This window comes from Nannospalax galili, unplaced genomic scaffold (genome assembly GCF_000622305.1).
Source record: "Nannospalax galili isolate Female #2095 unplaced genomic scaffold, S.galili_v1.0 scaffold796, whole genome shotgun sequence".
NCBI classification, from domain to species: Eukaryota; Metazoa; Chordata; class Mammalia; order Rodentia; family Spalacidae; genus Nannospalax; species Nannospalax galili.
Genome location: NW_008337084.1, coordinates 1,079,160 through 1,101,063, shown reverse-complemented (window position 1 = coordinate 1,101,063; position 21,904 = coordinate 1,079,160). Strand labels below are relative to the sequence as shown.

Here is a 21,904-nt window from a genome sequence, read left to right as displayed (position 1 = left end):
ACGCACAGATACATACACATTGTTATCCCAAGAAGAACTTATGACAGTGGCGTCTCCTGGCAAAAGTAAACAAGATGATAAAGCCTGAAATACAAGTGGTTTGACATTAACAATTTGCAATAAATAATAAGCCCCTCACTGGTACAGCTCTTATGAGGTCCTGACAAATCCATGCATAGAATCTTTCTGTAGTGCCTTCCCTCATACTACCTAGGGTTTCATAACTGGCTAATTGCAAATGTATGGTTTCCTCCTAAATGTTCAAATGGGTAAGTATACAACATCTTAGCCTGATACCGCTCAGGCTCCTATGGGGCTGGAAGAACTCTGCTAATACCCAGAGTAAATCATGGGGGGATAACCCTCAAGGATAAAACTGCCCCTCCCTGTATTACAGACGTATGTGACTAATTGTACAAAGTTTCTAAGGGAATTTCAAAATCTTCTGGAGGATTTACATTAAAAATAAAACACATTCTTTAAGAATTGGTCTTATTGCTGGGCATTAGGGGTGCACAGCTTTAATCCCAGCACTCGGGAGACAGAAGCAAGCAGATCTGTGAGTTCTAGGCCAGCCTGGTTTACACTGACAGTTCCAGGTCAGCCAGGGCTGTACAGTAAGAATCCATCTCAAAAAAGCAAAGTTTTATTGCAATGAGTGACAGACCAACTCACAAACACTTAAGTTATTGAAGTAGCACAGAAAAATTTTTTTTTCCCAGATAGATAAAAGAAAGGATAGACTTAATAAGAAGAGTTCTACTGGGTAGAGTTTCCAAGATTTGAGGTTAAAATGAAATCACAATAGTATGAGAAAGAAGCCCTGAAGCCACTCTTCCTCCTTCTGCTCCCTTTGTTCAGACATGCGAGGCAAATGCTCAAACAGTGAGAGATCTCCAGGCTCCAGGGTCTACCATAACACTGATGAAATTAACTTACCATATTGGAAAATGATATACTTCTCTGTAGCATTTTGGATTCTTTAGAAAACATCTTCAAAGTGGAATCTAAGAATTAGAACACAGACATGAAATATTTCTAACCATTATAGACACTAAAGGACAGCAACCCTACCTATTCCTGGAGGCCAACAGTCTGTAATTCCACCAAGAACTAAGTGTACATGGGCTGGGTGATCTAACACTTTGCTAATGTTACAATTGTATGACCTATCATGTCACATAGATCAGCTGAAATCCCAGAAGTCCCAGGACAGACATGGCTTATTGTGGACTGTCCACAGGCCTGCGCAATGAATCTGGCCACCAAAGTGAGTGAAAAGTTACAGAGAGGAAGCCAGAAATCTTAAAAGTCAAAACAGTAATTTTAAGAAAAGAAAAATCTTGATTAAAAAGTAACTTTAACCCCCCCCCCAAACAGTCCAATTATGATACTACATCCATGTTCCGAATTGACATTTATAGAGGAGAACGCCAACTTTTTTTTTTTTTTTGAGACAGGTCTCTGTGTAGCCCCAGCTAGCCTGGAACTCACTATGTAGACCAAGGTGACCTTGAACAGAGATTGGCCTTCCTCTGCCTCCTGAATGCTGGGATTAAAAGCATGTGCCGCCACACACAGCTAGAGAACCACTAACTTTTAAAAGAATAATAAAGTAGGAATTAAAATATTCACGTTTTTAATTTCCTTGACTAACAGAAGCTTTGCAAGTTTACCAATACAACCACTTAAAAGGCCAGCAGAAGAGCACTTGTCTACATGGTGAGGCCCAGGATACAATCTCCAGCACCAAAAACAAAACTCCAAGACTCACAAATCACTATCCCTTAATGTTGCTACAAATTTTCTATCACTGAGATATGCAGTAACCCACTTGCTAAACATTCAACATGCTGCAATATCAGAATAAGATTTAAATAAATTTCTTCTCTATAATAAATCTCTATATTTCAACCTAATCTTGGCAACAGAATTCTTGAGAATTTATAAATATGAGCCTCAATAAAACTTTATAATTAGCTTAAACACAGAAGATTGAACATAATAGCACTGAACTTTCCCTGAAGGGTATAGTAATCTTGGTGTATCCTCCCAACCTTGCTTTTGAGCCTGTTAGGTAACTCTGTGTGCTCACCACAAAGTAATCTGAAGGCAACTTGGGCATCTTGCAGAACACCACAAAACAGCTAGGTGTAAAGACAGTTTTCTCAAAATCAAAGCTGCTCTCTCTGGGCTAGAAATTAGCAGGTTAAAGAAAGCAGTAAAGGCTAATTTCTCAGGGCTAGGTCCTCTGAGCGCTCGCAATCCTAAACTATCTGAGGAAGAAATTTAACTGAGGTGAACATTAGGATGCATATAAATCAATAATATAAATCATGAAAATACAACTTTGCAAAAATGCAAACCAAAAAAGCAAAAGTATTTGACTTAAAACATCCCTCCTTTTTGTTTCACAAATCCACAAGGTAGCAATATAATGCTTGATGAGCTGGAGAGGTCTGAAGCCTTGATACTCAGAAAACTCATGATTCACAAGGTCACACGAATGCAAAGAGCTGAGGATTTGACAAACCATACCAGGCAAATCCCCTTAACCACTGGGGCTTGGCTGAAGGCAGGGCTTGCCTGCTGATTAATGCCAACACTGCAGACAGAAATCCTGGCAAAACACAGACTGCTCCCTTCTTCCAGAATACCGTTATAGAGATCCTGCAAGTCCAGTGTGGGTCCTCCATGTGACCTTCCTTATGAGCGACTCTACAATCATTTTGTATACTTTGTGGAAAATTCTATCTTATGGAATCCAAGATGGTATTTGAAAAGAATGAAACGCTCCAGATAACAAACCACAGTAACACAATCGGTAGTTGTTATGTTTACCTGGATGTTGTTAGTTGTATAGCATCATTTCTAAACATAATGAGTGAAAAATACAATCTCCTGTGATAGTCAAGGACTAAAGACCAAGTAGCTTCATGAAAAACAGCTACTAACTTTGTCAGAACTGGTTGTTTTGATGCTAAAGCAGGGCATTATACTATCCTGTTCACCTCTGCACCCCTGGGAATGCCAGCCTGGTGCTCTGAATGTAGCAGGAATGAGATACACTTTAACCCTGTATTATACAGAAATTGAGGAAAACATACAAACAGCAAAAGATACATTTACTGGTTAATAGCAAGATACTCAAATTCTAATGTATTTTAAAAATATAGTTATCAACAAGGCACTTGGAAAAGTTTTTATAATTTTGATAATGCTAGGCACATTATCAATATATGAATTCAATTTCAAGCAAAAGTCTACAAAAACAGTTCTAGAGACATACGCTGAATGACAAGGCTATAACCTAACAACAAATCTGCATTCTACACACTAATCCACACTGCACTGGTGGCCCATGTCTGGCCCTTGCGACCCTCCCACTCCTGCAGGGCCTGCAGCATACCCGGAATCTCTTGTGGTAAGACGGTCTGGACTAAGCAAGGGCATAGCCAAGAGGCTCTTCCTGCCTGTGTCTTCATACAAGGAAACCTTGTTAGCCATGGAAGGTCTTTCCTTTTGGAAAACCACAATTAAACTGCTCTAAGTCCATTTTACGTGGAAGCAGCACAAGCCAGTGAAGTCCCTGACCAAGCGTTAAGAAGCATGGACATGTGATTCCAGTTAAACTGCTTTTCAGGAAGGAAAACATACCTTGTGATGTAGTAAAGACTGAAGACCCATTGCAAGACACTGCTATCCCTGTGACTGCCCTGTTTAAAAACAAAAGTTTCATAAATTACTGTCAGTCATGTGCTAGGACACCTGCTCTGCACCAAGTTCATGCTTTATTTTTACCAGATTTCCTTGTTTAAACATGTTTTTAAAAATTTTTTAAAAAATTTAAAAAGTATAATGGAGTGTTATGCCTGCATGCATGTGAGTGAACCCCTAGAGGAAAGAAGAAGGTGTCAAATCCCCTGCAACTGGAGCTACTGACAGTTGTTAGCTACCACATGGATGTGGGATTCAAACCCAGGTCTTCTGCAAGAGCAGCCAATGTTCTTAACTGTGGAGCCATCTCTCCAGCCTGGGATCTCTTCTTTATCTCTTTTGTATTTTAATAATGAAATGGAGATCTTTTTTAAAGATTAAAACCTCATTTAATCTTATGTCTTATAGGGTTTATACTGTATAACTGTGGTAATTCAACTGTAAACCTAAGAATGTACAGCCAATTTTGTAAGAGATGCAGCCTAGCTCAGAAAATTGTTATTGAATATGTCAATGCTGATGTAATGAAGTGCTTCTTCTAAGTATGTGGTTATTAAATAATTAAAAAAATTTTATATGTATGAGTGTATTGCCTATATGTGTGTAAGTACACCCATGTCATACAGTGCCTGTGGACGACAGGAGGCATTGGATCTCCTGAAGTTATGGAGGGGTTGTTAGTGCCATGTTGGTGCTGGGATTCGAACCCAGGTCTTCTGCAGGAACAGTCAGTGCTCTTAACCACTGAGCCATCTCCCCAGTCTCAAGGGTTTCCTTGACCTTTTTTCTTCATAGCTGTTCATTGGATCCCAAATCATTGCTTGGCAATGCCCACCTTTTGCTCAGACAATATCTTGCTGCTAAAAAACAATCCTATTTTCAGCTCTCCAAGATGCTGTAGACAATGCTTAACACATTTCTGATTTCTGGCAAGTGGAAACTACTTCTACAATCCACCTTATCTGACCATCACCAAAGTGTATCTATCCTTTTTTTATTTTGGTCTTTTTGAGACAGGGTCTCCCTGTAGCCCCAGCTGTCCTGGAACTCACTATGTAGACCAGGATGGCCTTGAACTCACAGAGATCTGCCTGCCTCTGCCTCCCGAGTACTGGGATTAAAGGCGTGTATCTATTTTTTATAATCACTTAGCTTGCTTTTTATTTGGAATCTACTTTCTCTAATGTCTGACAGTGATATAATCATCTGGTTCTAGCAGGTATTCTTAGAGGACTTCCAGAGGAGAGTCATTAAATGCTACCTGAACCAGCACTAGAGGTTTTTTCACTTCACTGTCCTGGATGACATAGTCTCTTGTTTCTGGGAAGTTGAGTGAAGAAAAGCCATTCTTAAAATAACAAACAGGGTAGAACTAATTGTCGATTTTCAAGATGGTATACTCTGCTTTGGGCCAGGTACCCAAGGCAAAGCTAGGCATTAGCACATCCAGGTTCACCTATGATCAATGGGGCACATAGCCACCAACCTGTCTGATGGATTGCTGACAGCCACGGAGCTAACCCAGGGCCTGAGCTACACACCTGGCTTTTCTTTCTGTGGCAGGTTAGACCATGCCAGGCCAGAGTTTTTTAGGGTTTCCAAAAGAGGACATTAACAACCTGAACAGGATGGACATGGAAAGCTTACCCTTGGGGTACAACAAGCAACAACTTCTTTGAACTTACAAGTGTCACTTAAAAAATGCATGTGTGCTGGCCAAGGTGGCACAAGTCTTTAATCCCAGTACTAGGGAGGCAGAGGTAGGAGGATTTCTGAGATAAGGTCAGGCCAACCTGGTCTACACAGTGAGTTCCAGGCCAGCTGAGGCTACAGGGAGACACTCTCAAAAAAAAAAATTCATATGGACTTCCTCTCTCCCTCCCTCCCTCCCTCCCTCCCTCCCCCTTTCCCTGTCCGTTCCTCTCTCTCTCCCCTCCCCCTCTCTACTTCACTCCACGTTATCATTATATAACAAGATCCCTATATTTATCCACTTATCATCCATCCATTTGTTCACTCACCCATCTTATTTATTGTTTTTACATGTGTATATGTGTGCATGTGTGTGGGCACATGTGTCTATGAGGGTGGGTATGCATGTAAAAGCCCAAAGTTGATGCCAGGTATCCTCTTTGATGGCTCTCTGCTCTCTCTGTTTATTGAGGTAGGGTCTCACTGAACCTGGAGCTCACCAATTCCAGCTAGACTAGCTAGCCAGCTGGCCCCAGGGATCTTCTCTACTTCCTGAGTTGTGGGATTCTAGGTGGCACCCTGCTGACTTTTAGGTGCATTCCAGGGATCTAAACTCTGTCTCTGACGCTTTCATGGCAAGAATATTGCCCACTGAGCCATCTCCCTCACTATTATTGTTTTATTTATTTTTTTGGTTTTTTGAGACCGGGTCTCCCTGTAGCCCTAGGTGGCTTCAATCTCAGGAAGATCTGCCTGCCTCTGCCTCTAGAGTGCTAGGACTAAAGATCATTATTTTTTGAAAGAAATATTTCCTCGTACACTATAGTAAATCAAGCCTTGAGGACACACATGCTTGTCCTATAGGTTTATACTAAGACTTGAGAGTTGGTGTATCCAGCTGAGAGGCACAACACTACATGGTGTCTGCCAACTGAATCTCATTCTAGAACAACAGATGGCAGGAATGACAGTGAGCAAGCATGGGCCAACACAAATCACTTCGTGCCAGACGTCCCTTTGCTACTGCAATTTCACACCACAATCACTATAGACATTTTGGAGGCTAGAAACCAATGAACGCAATACTAAACCGACACCTTCCTGGTGACTCGGCTCCCCAGTTCTAACCCCTGCTGAGAGAGACCCCAGCTACAAAGGCTGCATGGAGCTCAAGGTCCTCTTACTCTTTGTGGATTTTATACTGCTCATGTAACTGCAGCTTGGTGATGTTATTCCAGGCTAGACTTTTGCTTTCCTCAGTCAGGTCTTCAAATGACTCTTCACCTGGAGAGACTGAATAAAATTGGTACTAAGTGAACCAGCTAGATTATTGAGAGGTATTCATCAGATTCACAGTGTTTTCTATCAAAACCAAATAACCAAGAAAACAAACACTCTACCAAAATATGCTTTCAAATGTACTTGTAAGAGAGCCCTATGCTAGCTAAGAACAATTATACAGACAGAAAAGTATCACTGAATATCAGCGTCTTACTGTTTGCAAAGTCGTCACTTGACCACTAGCTTAGACATTACAGGAAATAAAAGTCTGAGTAACCATTTCCTTGTCAGCAGCCTTTGCAAAACCCAGCAGTTGCCTAAGAATGCTGCAGTTTTATTTTGGTTTTGAGAGAGAGAGCAAACAAGAAGTCAAATAAAGCTCCTGGTTCTTCAAGGGTTTCTGGACATTAGTAATGCTTTCCTCCTGCATTAAGAAAAGCTGCAACAATTACCCTAGTTAGAACGATCACATGATGGTGGTGTGGCTGGTGACTAAGGCATGAGGATAATCCTACAGTCTTTTTGTCTTAGCCCTGTATATCTTAATGCAGTATTCTAGGCCACCCCTGGGTAAGGCCGCCGTCAGCTGCTCCTCACGCTGGAGAGCCAGTTCAACTACTCTGGTGGTGTGCTCAGGGCTCAGCATTCCTGAGCAGCCCAGATGTCATGGGACAGAAACTGGAAGTGCAAAGAAATGCAGGGACAAGGTAGTCTGTGGTCACAGGCTCTTCCTGGGAGGTTCTATGTGGCCTATGCAACACAATGAAATGGATGAAGTATATGTTCTTTCCTTCCTTCAAGTTAATTTTAGAAGCTAGCATATGCCTGGACAGAGGAGATATTCAGCACATATGTGTTCCATGTTAAACAAGAAAAAAAAGGGTCACATAAAAAGCAGAGCATTACGAACTGAATTCAAGATCTGCACCTTGGGTTAAGCACAGGTGGGGACAGAGAAAGTCATTTCTGGGAAAGAAAAGGGGGGGTGGTGACTGTTACAGCAGCCATGCACAGCGGTGATCTGCTGAAACCCAAACAGCAGTTCCTGAAACCACAAGCTGCAACCACATCAATCACGTCACAGCAAATCATCAGAAAAGCGGAGTGACTCGATTTCACTCAGAATCCAGTTAAAAACAAACAACAAAACCAGGAGTGGAATGGACATTATTTTATTTGCTTATTTTGTGGTACTTGGGACTGAGCCCAAGACCCTGCACACACTAAGCTGGGGCTCTACCACTCAAGTCCCATAAGGCGAACATCTGTAATCAATATAGCAGCTCATGTTTTGGCTCTGCTTCAGAATCTCCAAAATATATTAATGAGAAAAGTGAAACAAAAGGCTCTTACGTTAGTCTCTAAAAAACTTACCTGGGGAATCTGTTATAGATGCAATATAACTGGAGGTTTGGGATAAACTTTTAAACTTGGGGGTGATTCTTCGAGGATGTGGTGTTACAAACAACTGTTTTGGTGTCTGCCCAAATTCCAAAATTTGGGTCAGCATGGCTACTTTCTCGTCAGGATCCTCAATGCTATAGGACAAAACATAATGATGTGATAGACCACCGGATTCAGCTTCAAGTTCTCAGAAAGCACTGGCTTCAAATAAAGCAAGTCAGCAGGAGAGAGTAAACCTCAGAAACAGCTGTGGCCAAGATGATTTAAAGTGCCTCACTGACTTTTAGATTCTTTCCTTCTTTACAATTAATTTTTATTATTTTTATTTATTATTTATGTGTATAGGTGTTTCTGTGTGAGTGAATGCCATGTTGTATGTGGGTGCCTAAGGAGGCCAGAAGAGGGTGTCAGATCCTTTGAAGCTGGAGTTAGAGGTGGTTGTGAACTACCAACCTGGGTGTTGGGAACCCAACTCGGGTTGTCTATAAGAGCAGCATGTGCTCTTAACCACTGAGTCATCTCTCCAACTGCTATTTTTTTTTAAAAAAAATCTTATTATTTTTATTTCGTATACATGAGTGTACTGTTTACATGTGTGTAAGTGCACTCTTGTCTGTCGTGCAATGCCCATGGGGGTCAGAAAAGGGCGTTGGATTCCCCTGGAACTGAGTTGTTAGCCTCCATGTGGGTGCTAGGAATCAAAGCTGGGTCCTTTGTAAGAGAAGCCAGTGCTCTTAACTGCTAAGCCATCTCTCCACATCCCAGCCAATCCCTATTTTTTTAGTCTTAGTAACTAACATAATGTTGAAAGCAAGCTAGAAATTGTTTCAAAATTTCCATACTGTAATATCTTCAAATAATTATATTTATAATTTAGATAGAAGTATTTGTAATTCAAACAGAAATGCCTTGCAGACATGTACATACCTGTTCAAGTCTACTCCTCCTTCATAGGTCAAGGGATGAAATACTGAGGGAGAAATATAAACACTATTGAGAGTGTACTATTTAGTTATAAATACTGTGTTCAGAATGTAAGCAACTCAAAACTGTTCAAAAAAATTCATTTTCACTTGGTGAAACAGACTAATATTCAGTTGAATAAATATTAACTTGAATTAGTATCTTCCGGTGAACAAACATGCAACCAGCACGTTTGATGACCAGTCGTCTTGGTGTTTTCCAATGTTAGTGTTACTTTCTCCTTTAAGAAGCATAAGTCACCGCAGTGGAATGACTCTGCACTTCACATGAGAAATCACACGATTTTTCAACTCAAGTCCTTTGCTTCTGAGAAAGGGAAACTCAGAGGCAGATAAGCACTGAAGCTTCAGAGGTAGACTGCCATTTTCTTTCTACTTAATTAAAAAGGAAACTCTTGCCGAGCATGGTGGCACACGCCTGTAGTCCCAGCAACTTGGGAGGCAGAGGCAGGCAGGTGGATCTCTGTGAGTTCAAGGCCAGCCTGGTCTACATAGTGAGTTCCAGGCCAGCTGGGGATACAAGGAGGAGACCCTGCTTCAAAAAGACCCCCCCCAAAAAGAAAAGAAACTCTTGGGCCCTTTATAGGAATTGAAGTCACTGTTCTATCATATTTTGATTGTTTTTGTTTGGTTTGGAGACAAGTGTATGAACTCCTGTTCCTCCTTCCTCAGCTCCTGAGTGCTGAGACTATGGCTTGCTTCTTTGCCTTCATTCTCACACACTAGATGAAAGTTCAGCCAACAGTACGTACCATTATGGGCCCCCACAGCCTCACTCCCTTTCTGCTTATAGCCGAATATCAGATCGATCCATTCATGAAGGTGCTCAGAGACGTAACTGCTTTCCAGGGCATCCTTGCTCTTCTGGAGAAAGTCCTGGGGACCTTTCAGATTAGCCTTAATCAGACCTTATGCAGTCTCCGTTTTACTTCTCTCATTTCTTTAATTAACTATTTGTACATAGAGCTAGAATTCTAGGAGGTAAGAGATACATGCTTCTTTCATTTTTCTTTTAAAGACGTACAAGTTTCTAGTGAGTTTTTTCCATCTTATATAAATTCTTAAGGGGGAACAGTGGCAAAAACCATGTCAACATTTAGGTATCTCAAATATGTAATAGTGATATCTTTGCAATATAGAAATAATGCTTCTGATTTGGTATAGACTGATACTACTTTAATTCGGCCGAGAATAGTATCATTACTTTTAAACAAGCAGAATATAGTGAATGATAGTGCAACTGGTAAAGCAGGAAACACGAGCCTGCAGGAGGTACTCACTGGAGGCCCACGCGGGAAGCTCCACACCATCAACCATCTGCCCTCCTTGTCTCTTTCCCAAATCCAACTTCAGACTATTGACTAAAAAGCTGATGTCCTCACCATAGAATTCTGGAATCAACTACAAGTTCCGGGGTTGAGGGGGGCAACAAACATATTTTATTAGAGCAGTTAGAAACCAAAGCCTTGTGAATCACCAGCTTCCTGAATTGCTTACCTCTTTAAAATCCGTTGCGCCATCCAAACAATTTTTCCAGGTTTCTGCAATACTACATATGAGAAAAGAGTCGCAGGTTCATGATTTAAGTCTAAGCCACAGACAGCAGCAGCAGTGTCTCCTCTGCACCCTTCTGCAACACCTACTGCTCCATGCCCTCACTCCCACCTCACTGACTCACAGTTGTTGACATCCATGTGAGGCCTCCTTACCAAAGAGAAAACTGGGGCACAGGGAGCTGGTACAGCCTCTTTGGGGTCACAGGTGAATGAGCCAAATTCACACCACTACACACCACATACACCCTGCTCCATGGAAGGTGCATGCATGCTAAGAGATAGGCACAACTGCTTTAGCAACTCATTTCAAAGGAGTTACACATGAGGAGAGAGCTCCAGGCACCTCAGTGTGATGGCACATGAAGGGGACTTTCCTTCCTTTTCTATTTTGGTGAGGAAATAGTAATTATGCACATGTGTGAAGCTATTTAAATGCTCTTGTCACAGCAGAATTATTAAGAATAATAAAGTTTTTTGGAAATAATTTAAATGCCCAATAGAAAAATTAGTTTAAATAAATTATGGCATTTTAAAAAATATGACACAATAATTTTAAAAATCACTTTTTCAAAATATACCTAATAGTATGAGAAAAGCTTGCTCAGGGTATTAGGGGCAGAAGAATCTGCATTGAGAAATCTGGTTTAATACACACACACACACACACACACACACACACACACACACACACACACACACACCACAAAAGCTTAAAAGAACCTTTTTTTGATACAAAGTCTCATTATGCAGCCCTGGCTAGCCTGGGACTATGTAGACCAGACTGCCTCGAACTCACAGAGATCTGCTGGCCTCTGCCTCCTGAGTGTTGCGATTAAAGGCAGGTGCCACCATGCTTAGTTACCTTTTACATTTCTTTACAGTTTTGGTTAGATATACTATTTTAAAACAAGCATACTGTGTATATATAATCAGAAATGTTAAAAAATGGTAAGTGAGGTGTTTATTTCAAACCTGTTGAACATTCTATCAGCATTATCAAATCTTCCATTCTGTAAACACAGCATGTACTCTGGTGCTAGAGAGAAAAAAAATCAGTATTACATCAGACTGTAGAATTACCTGAAAATCCACAAGAAACAGAATGCAGTGGAAGGTGATGCTAGAGTCTTACCAATCCTAACAAGGTAAAAGAGCACATAGCCTGGGGAAGAGTAGTGACTTCCATACATGAACTTCGGCTCAGGCATTTCCTGGTATCGTGTCTACAACATAGGAAGGAAGAGCTAAGATTAGTTGTGAGATAGCAACTGACTCAAGGAGTAAAGGCCTAGCAGAGATCCTGACAGAGATCTTAGATGGGAACAGCAAAGACGAAGAGAAATGGCATCTGTGACCAGCAGCGTTCCTCAAGTAAATATTTTTGTTTTCTATGCCTACAGGTAATGGTGCTGATGTTCAATGAAGCACAATTAATTCGAGGCATCTTTTTTGCAATTTCTCACAGAATATTCTCACAGAGTATCTTCATGAAAATCATTCAGTAAACCTTAAACAGATCACCCTCCTACTTCCAAAATTAAAGACCCAAACTTATAAACAGTGAGCAGCCATTTTCCTAGAGCTAAAAGGTTGAAAGCATGTAAGGTCAGTGCGTCACTCTTGACACAGCTCATTTAGGTATGGGAGAATGAATTCTAGTTACTGTGCAAACAGGTCATGGCTTACAAGAGCCTACACCCACATACCAGGAGTCTCTCCAGCCGCTCCTGATTTAGGGCTCCCACTGGTTTACTGAGATCTCTGAATGTTCCAGGATTTGACAAATCTGTAAACACAAACAAGCTCATGCCATTACTCTCCTGAACCAATTCAAATTCACTCTTCAAAGAAATTTTTTAAAATTAAGATAAAATCACAAGAAGCACGTCTGTTGATTATTTATATAACTGCAAAGAATGGGTTATCCACTTAAGAATAGTATTTCTAGTTTGAAATACCTTGAATATTGACTTGAAATTTTCTCCCCTGGGGCCAGCCAGATGGCTCAGTGAATAAAAGGCACTTGTCACCACACCTGAATACCTGAGTTGGACCCCAGGCACCCATGATGGAAAGAGAGAACTGACTTCCACAAGCTGTCTTCTGACTTCCACATGTACCCACCTTGGCACATGTGCACCTGCCTCCCCACCCACACCCACACATACATAAACATAAAAACAAATCAATAAATTTAACTGAAAATATTTTCTTGGGGTTAGAGAGATGGCTCAGTGGTTAAGAGCACTGGCTGCTCTTGCAGAGGACCTGGATTCAGTTCCCAGCACCCACACAGTGGCTAACAATCCTCTCTAGGTCCAGTTCTAGGGGATCTGATGCTCTCTTCTGGCACCTTTGGGCACTGCATGTACATACACATAAATAAAAATTAAAACATTTCTAATTAAAAACAAAAGAAGTTCAATTTCAAGTAAAATACAAAACTATTCTTTATTTTCTGTCTGAAGTGAATAATATTGTCATATTAACAAAATCTGAAAATTAAGGAAAATGTGAAAATTATCAGAAAAATAAATTCTTATATTCCTAGACAATTTGTTATCACTTTGGGTTACAAAGCTTCAACTCATTGAATTTTCTAAAGGAATTAATTATATATTTTTTTTATTTTATCATTTTTATTTTATGTGTGTTTATTGCCTGCATGTACGTAAGTGCACCCATGTCGTGCAATGCCTGCAGAGGTCAGAGAAGGCTGTTGGAACCCCTGGGACTGGAGTTACGGACAGTTGTTAGTTGTCATGTGGGTACTGGGATTCGAACCCAGGTCTTCTGCAAGAACAACCAGTGTTCTTAACTGCTGAACCATCTCTCCAGCCCCAGAAATTATTTATAAAATACAATTTAAAAATATTATAAAACAAAATTACAGTACTATCAATTTTTTAAAAATACCTTTTATTTTTTTTTTTTGTGCATGAATGCACATATGTTAAGTGCACCTGTGTCGTGCAATGCCTGTGGAGGTCAGAAGAGGGTGTTAGAATCCCCTGGCACTGGAGTTAGGCAGTTGTTAGTCACCATGTGAGTGCTGGGAATCAAACCCAATACTCTTAACTGCGGAGCCATCTCTCCAGCCCCCAGTATTATAAGGTTTTTTAAACATGATTTAATGGAACAGGAGAGAAATACCTAGCTACAGACACTAAAGTGGTGTCAGTGGTAGTCTTGAGTGTCAATGTGAGTTGACTGAGAAATGTCTAAACTAGTAAAATACACTCCTTGGTGTCCATGATGGCATTTCCTGAGACAACCAGATGAGGAAGGCTCTGACCTAGTGAATAGATTAATCCTTTAATGGACTCATATATGGTGGCATTCCTAGGAAGTGGTGAAAAGCAGGCAGCAGGCCACCGAGGAAGTAGGTTGCTGGGGTGCATCTTTGGAGCTGTGCTTTGCTTGTCCCGGTCCTGTGTTGGCTTTCTCTGCTCCCTGGCTGCCACTAAGTGGCTCTGCTTGATCATGCCTTCTTGCTGTGACAGACTGAACACAGTGGGCTGAAAGCAATCTTTCCTCCTTTATGCTGCCTTTCTATGGTGTCTGGTCATAGTGATACAACAGCCTGATGAGTCCAGTCATCTCTCAGTAGTATGATTTATGTACGATTTTCATTCCCTCCTTTGAGTAAATGTCCTATAGTGGATAATTACTTCTTTTGGTAATCATAATAATAATGTGAATTTAAAAGTAGTAAGATAAGCTGAATTAAAATTATCAGTGAAAAATTTAAATATTTCAACACTTGACACACATAATAATGGGAAGACTAAATAAAATTATGAACATATTTTCTATGTGTGTCCTTTGAGAAGTAGCAAATATATATAAAATATTTGATTTATACAACACTTGTCCAGTACCTTGGAATGGAACTTGGCAATCTTTTGTAAGAAAACAGGAATGAGTTCTAATTTGTTCATCTATCAGTATCTTCTTTAAAAACAGTAAAGATAACTTTTCAATAGAATCTCATCAGAACTCCTGCTGACAGCACATACCTAACTGTGCACTGGAGTAGTCATTTATTACCCACGGAAACACGGGGTACTGGGAGAGGTCGTTGCAGCTGCGGTCGGCCAGGTTGTTGAGGTGGAGGAGGTACTGGTAGTTGGAGAGGTATCCCCGCTGCCACTGCAGCATGTAGCTCTCAGCGGTGTGCTCCGCAACATGGGTCTCTGAGGGGAAAGGGGACCCTGAGACCACCACTCTGCTCCACAAGTTACTGGCTGGCTTTTACTTAACGTGTAGGAACCTGGTTCTTAACATGTGGACCTCATCACAAACTTTTGAAAGCTCTGTTCTGAGAACGGGAAGGTAGCTGTCACTCCGCTTTCACATTCTTCATTCGCTGGATAAATGTTATCTGTTACCACATGATACGTGTACATTTGCTCCGTATTTTAATATTTGTTCAGGTTTTATAATATTTGGGAGTTGTCTGGGTGGCAGTTAAATCTTAATGCATTTTTAAAACCACGGCCATTTGTGAAAGCTCCAGAACAAAGCAATATTGGTTTGTTTGCTTTAGAGCCTAAGGAAAGCTACTACTGCTACTCTGTCAATAGCTACCTCTTATCTGCGCACTTAAGGTCTAAGAGCAAACCTAAACTGTTGAAGGAAAAAACCAGGAATTTGGCAGCAGGGCCACTTACTGAACCAGAAGAACCAGAAGGTTAGCCCCTCTGTAGAAAATGGACTCACAGTGACATGCGCCAGTGAGGAGTCCCCTTGCCCAGTGTGTGGCATGACTCAACATTCCCACTAACCAATGGGCTTGCGGTCTTGCATAAAAAATTTTGTTTTCAACTTTTCATTGGCTGTTATAAGCACTGTAGCTCATATGTTGATTGGGTATTTACTTATTTTTATTTACCTTTACCAAGTTTCTAACTAGCTACTAGGGAAAGACTTCCAAAACTAAGACATTGCCCCTTATTTTCAGCTCTTGAGATCCCTCTGAAAAGAACGTGAGCAATCTTAGCAAGAAGCTCAGAGGGAAGCAGCAGCTTGAGAGAAGACAGAAGGCACAGTCTGACTGGGATTTCAGCATGCACCGTAAGAACAGCTTGAGAGAAGACAGAAGGCACAGTCTGACTGGGATTTCAGCATGCACCGTAAGAACAGCTTGAGAGAAGACAGAAGGCACAGTCTGACTGGGATTTCAGCATGCACCGTAAGAACAGCTTGAGAGAAGACAGAAGGCACAGTCTGACTGGGATTTCAGCATGCACCGTAAGAACAGCTTGAGAGAAGACAGAAGGCACAGTCTGACTGGGATTTCAGCATGCACCGTAAGAACAGTTTGCTGTTGTCTTGTTATAGTTAGAAAAAGAAAACAAACCAGGATTCAGAAGATTAAACAAAAAAATCTCGTAACAAATTTCTACGTATTCATTATGTTAACTTAAGGCATTCCATGAATGAAAAAAATTAACTATAAAACAACATAAAATATGTTTCTTTTGGGAGCAAATTTTTCCTCACTGAGGGGAAGTTTCAGCTCTCTGGGAAGATGCACTGAAGTGAACTGCCCATCAAAACTGCACACTAGAGAAGCCAACAAATTAAGATGACCATAAAAAAAAAAATCTCAAAACCCATTGAAAAAAAAAATCCTTCCTTTCTAGTGATATGACAACTCTGTAAGAGTTCACTTTAGCCATGTAACTTAATGGAGTTTGTAATTAAGAACGGTACAGGTATTCCTTCTGATAAAGGTGGGCAAAGTCTCACTTTTCATGAGACTGAGCAATCTTTATTAAGGACAGTGATGCTATTCCAAGGGTTCCAGACTCATCATAGGGCTTCTCCTTCCCTTCTGCATAGTTTTCTGGCTTTGTGATAAAGATCTCAATCAATGAGCACAAACATACTGTGTCACCTTAAAGAACACAATCTTAATTTTCATAAATTAGGTAAGACATGAATGAATGTAAAAATACTTGGATAGACTCTTTGTAATCTACTCAAGTTGCGTGTCACTAAAATATTTAGACATATTTGTCAAGAGTTTTAAAGATACACACTTGGACTGAATTAGATTTTAGGAACTAGTCCAGCAATTCATTGCTGATGAGAATACAGTAGGCAAAGCCCTGGGGGGTTGGTTCTGGGGAGAGCATTTTCTTCTCTTGTGTGCTGTCCCAGCTTCTTAGCTATTGAGCTACCTTCATATGAACAGACACAATGAAGGGAGACCAGCAAACCTAGGTAGGTGGCAATATAAAAATAGAGGTCATCTCTATCTTGAGGCTCATAGAACTTTAGGTAGATGTCGGAACACAGATCGTCTTCTGTGCAAAATACTTCCAAGCCCTAGAAATCCAGAAAGAATAAAATAAATGACACCATGTTCCTCTGACATCACATTATAAGCACAACACTACAAAAGCCTTTTAGTTAAACATATTCTTGAGGTTTAGAGCCTGCATTCTTATTTTCCATAATGTGACTCAAGGCTGTACGTCTATATAGTACATATATGCTGTTCTATAAGCTTCTTGAGAACAAGAGGTGCACTCCAACCAAACAATACAGGCCTCTTCAGGACTGAACAGTTTCACTGACAATAGCGTTTATGAATTTATTATTATGAAATTCAAAATTAGATGATTCAGGCTTTCACATTTCTGTGCACAAATGTTTAGCTTTCTTAAACAAATTATAATTAAGAAAAATATGAGCTTGCTTGCAGCAATTAAGAGTACTGACTGCTCTTGCAGAGGACCCAGGTTCATTCCCAGCACACATATGGCAGCTAACAACTGTCTATAACTCCAGTTCCAGGGATCCAATGCCTCCTTCTGACCTCTGTGGGCATTATACAACAAGGGTATACTTACATACATGCAGATAATATACTCATACACATAAAAATTAAAATAAAAACTAAACTATTTTTTAAAAAAGAAAACCCTGAGCTTGAATACCTGCAACCTCAGTGCTCAGCAGGCTGAGGCAGAGGATCATGTTCCAGTCCAGCCTAAGCTATACTGTAAGACCAAGTCTCAAAAGAAAACTGAGCTTTGGCTGGGTGTGGTGGCGCATGCCTTTAGTCCCAGCACTTGGGAGGCAGAGGCAGGCAGATCTCTGTGACATCAAGGCTAACCTGGTCTACATAGTGAGTTTCAGGCCAGCTGGGGCTACAGGGAGACTCAGTCTCAAAAAGACAAAAAAAAAACAAAAACCAAACCCACAATACTTTCATAATGACACCAAGTCATTGGTCATCTTCAAAGGAAAAAATTCACTATACTGTTAATACATAATATCATGGAATCACATCTTCTATAAGGATTAGAGATTAATTTCTTTCTTTTTTTCTTTACTTATTATTTTTATGTGTATGTATGTATTGCCTGCATGTAGGTAAGTGCACCCATGTCATGCAATGCCCGTGGGTTTCAGAAGAGGCTGTTGGATCCCTGGGACTGGAGTTATGGACAATTGTTAGCTGCCATGTGGGTTCTGGGATTTGAACCCAGGTCTTCTGCAAGAACAACCATCTTAACCACTGAGCCATCTCTCCAGCCCCTAATTTCTTTTTCTTTTTGTTACTTGGTTTTTAATCTTTTTGAGACAGGGTCTCCCTGTAGCCACAGCTGGTCTGAAACTCACTATGTAGACCAGGTAGGCCTTCATCTCACAGAGATCATCTGTCTCTGCCTCCCGAGTGCTGAGATTAAAGGCGTGAGCCACTGTGCCCAGCTGAGGACTAACTTCTAAAGTGCATACATAAGATATGGATGGACACAGGGACCGTGGGAAGAAACAAGCATGCTTTCCCTGCCACTTGTCTTTCTCACGAAGCTGAATTAAACAACTGACTACGGTGCTGGTGTCTACGGTTATACCACTGAGTTCATTTTCAAACACCTTCCAAGTCTTACTTGGAGGCCTGACTGTGTGGAATGGGTGGTCAGAGGAGCTCTGGATTGTTCTGCAAACAAGATTCTACCCTAAGCTCAGAAACTCAAAAAAGACGAGGGAGAAACTCAAGGACCTTCTAGTTCTCTTGTCCTTGGAAACAACAATGTCTGTGCAAGAGAACCTCTTGTTTACAGAAAGGAGTTCTGCCGATTTCTAGCCTATCCAAAAGAAAGAGCAGCAAGGATCAGCATGCATTCCCTTACATACAGCATAACTATACCTTGCAGACCCTCCCCAGGGGCCTGCAGGTCGGTAAGCCACTATACTGAAGGTGACAATCACCCACCAAGAACAGGGACTGCACTTCAACTCACCAAAGGCATGAGGCCATGCCTCCTTTTGTAAATGCGGCGGACATCTTGGAGTGTTATCTGGACCACAGGTTTCTTTAAAAAGTACAAAGACAACGTCAGACATCATCATTCTGACACAATTAGAAGTTATTCTTTTGTATCTTAAAGGGAGGAGGGAAAGAACTAACAAACTCTAGCTTTCCCAGGGTGTTGCAAGCGAATGGCCAGCAGGCGAGATCCTGGAACAAAGCACATCTGGTTTCACACTCTCCTCTGCTATTTTTTTACTTTATGACTTTGAGAGACAGGGCCTCTCCTTGAACCTGTTTTCTATCACCCCCTGCCAGGACTGGGGTTACAGGTATACATAGCACACCTTTCTTGTTATGGATTTGAACTCCAGTCTAGATGACTGAGCAGCAAGCACTCTTAATCACTGAGCCATCTCTCTACCCCTGAATCTTGCTTTAGGATGTGCTCAGTCCTATGATATAATATATGTATGTAGGTATACATGTGTTTTTAAAGAATTATCTCCTTAACATTACAGAATATTAAAGTTCACAAATTATTACAGTTTAAGGCAAGCCCTCTAAACTTTCTTTTTTAAGGAAAAAAAAGTTCTTGATTCCCTGGAGCTTTAAAACGCTACTAAGAGAGAATCAAGATTAGGAAGTGCTAATGCTAAAGGCATCAACCTTTCTGCTCCCAGGGGACTGGGAGGGCGGCCAGGTTAGCAACAAAAAATACCTCGAGGATCCTAAGGCAGATCAAGGAACCTGGCCAGGGCTTTAGGAAGAGATATGTGCTCACACTAAGGACCCTGAAATTGTGGCATATACTCAGGCATTTTTCTAAAAGTTGGCAGCAGTCAAGCCTATTTACACCATTGCTGGAGAGCATGATTCAGGCCAGGTACCATGTCTGCTGGAGGATTTGTGCCACCATCTAGTGGACAGAATCGTTATAGCACCATTTTGGACTCAGCTAAATTTGGTGCCATGTCTGAGGAAATTTTAGGGTGTAACCTTCTTCCACAGAAAACACTCCCTATTCTTTGGGGTTCCCTGCCAGATGGCCCAATTGTACTTCCAGGGGGTCCTAACTCCTGTTCCTTTAATGGCCCACTCCAAAAAGGACCAGTTCTAGGTAAGTAACAAATATTTATAAGTGTGACTAGTATAGAGATCAGAGTTCATGTTTACTTTCTAGCATAACCTTAAGTCTAGATTCTTGTAAAACAGAAGATTGCTTTCTAGATTGTGGGAAGAGTTCTATAAATCCAGACTGCAGCACCTCTACACACATCCACATAAGCTGAGAGAGAGCCAGTTGACAATGCTGTTCAAAATTCAGAGCCACTGTCTGTCTATAAGGAAGGAGAAACAAGTAGTTTATATTTATATGCAGGCAGGTGTGCAGGAAACACCCGTTTCATTTAGCTATAGCACATTTTCTTGGTGTCTTCCAGGGTGCTTCTAGCAGAAAGAGAAATTTCTCTTGACCCATGTTACAATTGGGAGGGGCAGGGCTTCTTTTCACAGTACCAAGAGCAAGGACCTTAGAATGGCTGGAAGCAGATCAGAGCAGACTGCATTTGGGTGAATGTGCACCTGAATAAGCAAGGCACTTTGAAGATGCACTAGTACCAAATGGACCCTTCCCCAGGATGTGAGGGCACAGTAACTATGATGCTAAGTTCCTGGAAAATGGAGCTCAAAGACAGAAGCAGCAGTGCACGCAGCCCCATGGTCTACATACCGGGTACCCATTGAGAGGCTGAAAATACAGGTTAGTGTCCGTAATGCACACGTGTCCAGGATTTGTCACCAGTGGCGTCACCATTTCTGCTTTGCATTCCATACGGAGCTTTTCAGAAACACTTTGGAATCTGAAGAGATGTTTAGCAGCAAAAGTAAGAAAAGTCAGAAACTGATCTATTATCTAGGCTTATCCACAGTGCGAATTTGTGTTATAGCATCTAAACACTACATTAACTTGACATTCTTTTGGTGGCATAATGAAAGCCTGTCCTTTTATTGACAGCATAGATTATGTGTCACAGAAACAAAGGCAGACAAGTATATAAAGTCAATAGCCCTCTAGCTGAAATCCTATTCCTCCCAAAATAAATGGTTCTGAAACTGTTCTTACGTTCACACAACTTTCTACTTTTGTGTCATTAAGAACTTGGTGTGGTGATGCACAGCTGTAATCCCAGCACTGGGGATCCGGAAGCAGGAGTATCTTGAGTTCAAGAGTAACTTGGACCACACAGCAAGACCCTATCTATAGCACATTTATTTTATCAGACTTTGACCACAGAATTACAATTACTTGAAGGCCAGGTCAAAATATCTGTGTGCGTGCGTGCGTGTGTGTATACACATATATAATTAAAAAATATTTTATTATGTATATGAGTATATTGCCTGTATGCATGTAAATGCACCCATGTCATGCAATGCCCACAGAAGTCAGAAGAGGGCGATGGATCCCCTGGAACTGGGATTACAGATCGTTGTTAGCTGCCATGTGGGTGCAGGGAACTGAACCCAGGTCCTCTGTAAGAGCAGCCAATGTTCTTAACTGCTGAGCCATCTCTCCAGCCCCAAGATTTATTTTTAATCCAGTTATATAAATAAGTAATTTCCCTAAAATATTGATATTTTGGTTATTTACAACTTCACTAATTTTTTAGTTAATAAATCAGAAAGTGAGAAGACTTTTTTTTTTTTTTTTTTTTTTTTTTAAAAAGGGCCCCCCTTTACCCCCAGCTGTCCCGGGTTCACCATGGAGACCAGGCTGGCCTCAGACTCACAGAGATCTGCCTGCCTCTGCCTCCCGAGTGCTGGGATTAAAGGCATGTACCACCACGCCCGGCAGAGAAGATTTTTTAATTAAACATTTTAGGAATAGAAAAGGCATCTTTTGTGTTACTGCATTAAATTATATATGTGTGTGTGTGTGCTGGAGAGATGGCCAGCAGTTAAGAGCACTGGCTGCTCTTGCAGAGGACCTGGGTTCT

The 21,904-nt window shown here is 41.0% G+C and overlaps 1 protein-coding gene across 1 annotated transcript in view; it reads right to left on the bottom strand.

The window, feature by feature from the left end:
• Positions 1–21,904, bottom strand: part of Nsmaf (neutral sphingomyelinase activation associated factor) — a 63,185-nt gene that overhangs the window by 5,855 nt on the left and 35,426 nt on the right. Inside the window, exons 10-25 of the mRNA XM_008832095.2 lie at positions 20,638–20,767; positions 18,898–18,969; positions 16,861–16,969; positions 14,653–14,829; positions 12,340–12,419; positions 11,766–11,856; positions 11,606–11,669; positions 10,575–10,626; positions 10,358–10,478; positions 9,830–9,961; positions 9,022–9,064; positions 8,065–8,228; positions 6,594–6,702; positions 3,658–3,716; positions 940–1,007; positions 17–84 (exon numbers count right to left, since the gene is read on the bottom strand). Of these exons, the coding sequence (XP_008830317.1) occupies positions 17–84; positions 940–1,007; positions 3,658–3,716; positions 6,594–6,702; positions 8,065–8,228; positions 9,022–9,064; positions 9,830–9,961; positions 10,358–10,478; positions 10,575–10,626; positions 11,606–11,669; positions 11,766–11,856; positions 12,340–12,419; positions 14,653–14,829; positions 16,861–16,969; positions 18,898–18,969; positions 20,638–20,767 (1,539 nt within the window). The remainder of the gene's footprint in view (positions 1–16; positions 85–939; positions 1,008–3,657; positions 3,717–6,593; positions 6,703–8,064; positions 8,229–9,021; positions 9,065–9,829; positions 9,962–10,357; positions 10,479–10,574; positions 10,627–11,605; positions 11,670–11,765; positions 11,857–12,339; positions 12,420–14,652; positions 14,830–16,860; positions 16,970–18,897; positions 18,970–20,637; positions 20,768–21,904) is intronic.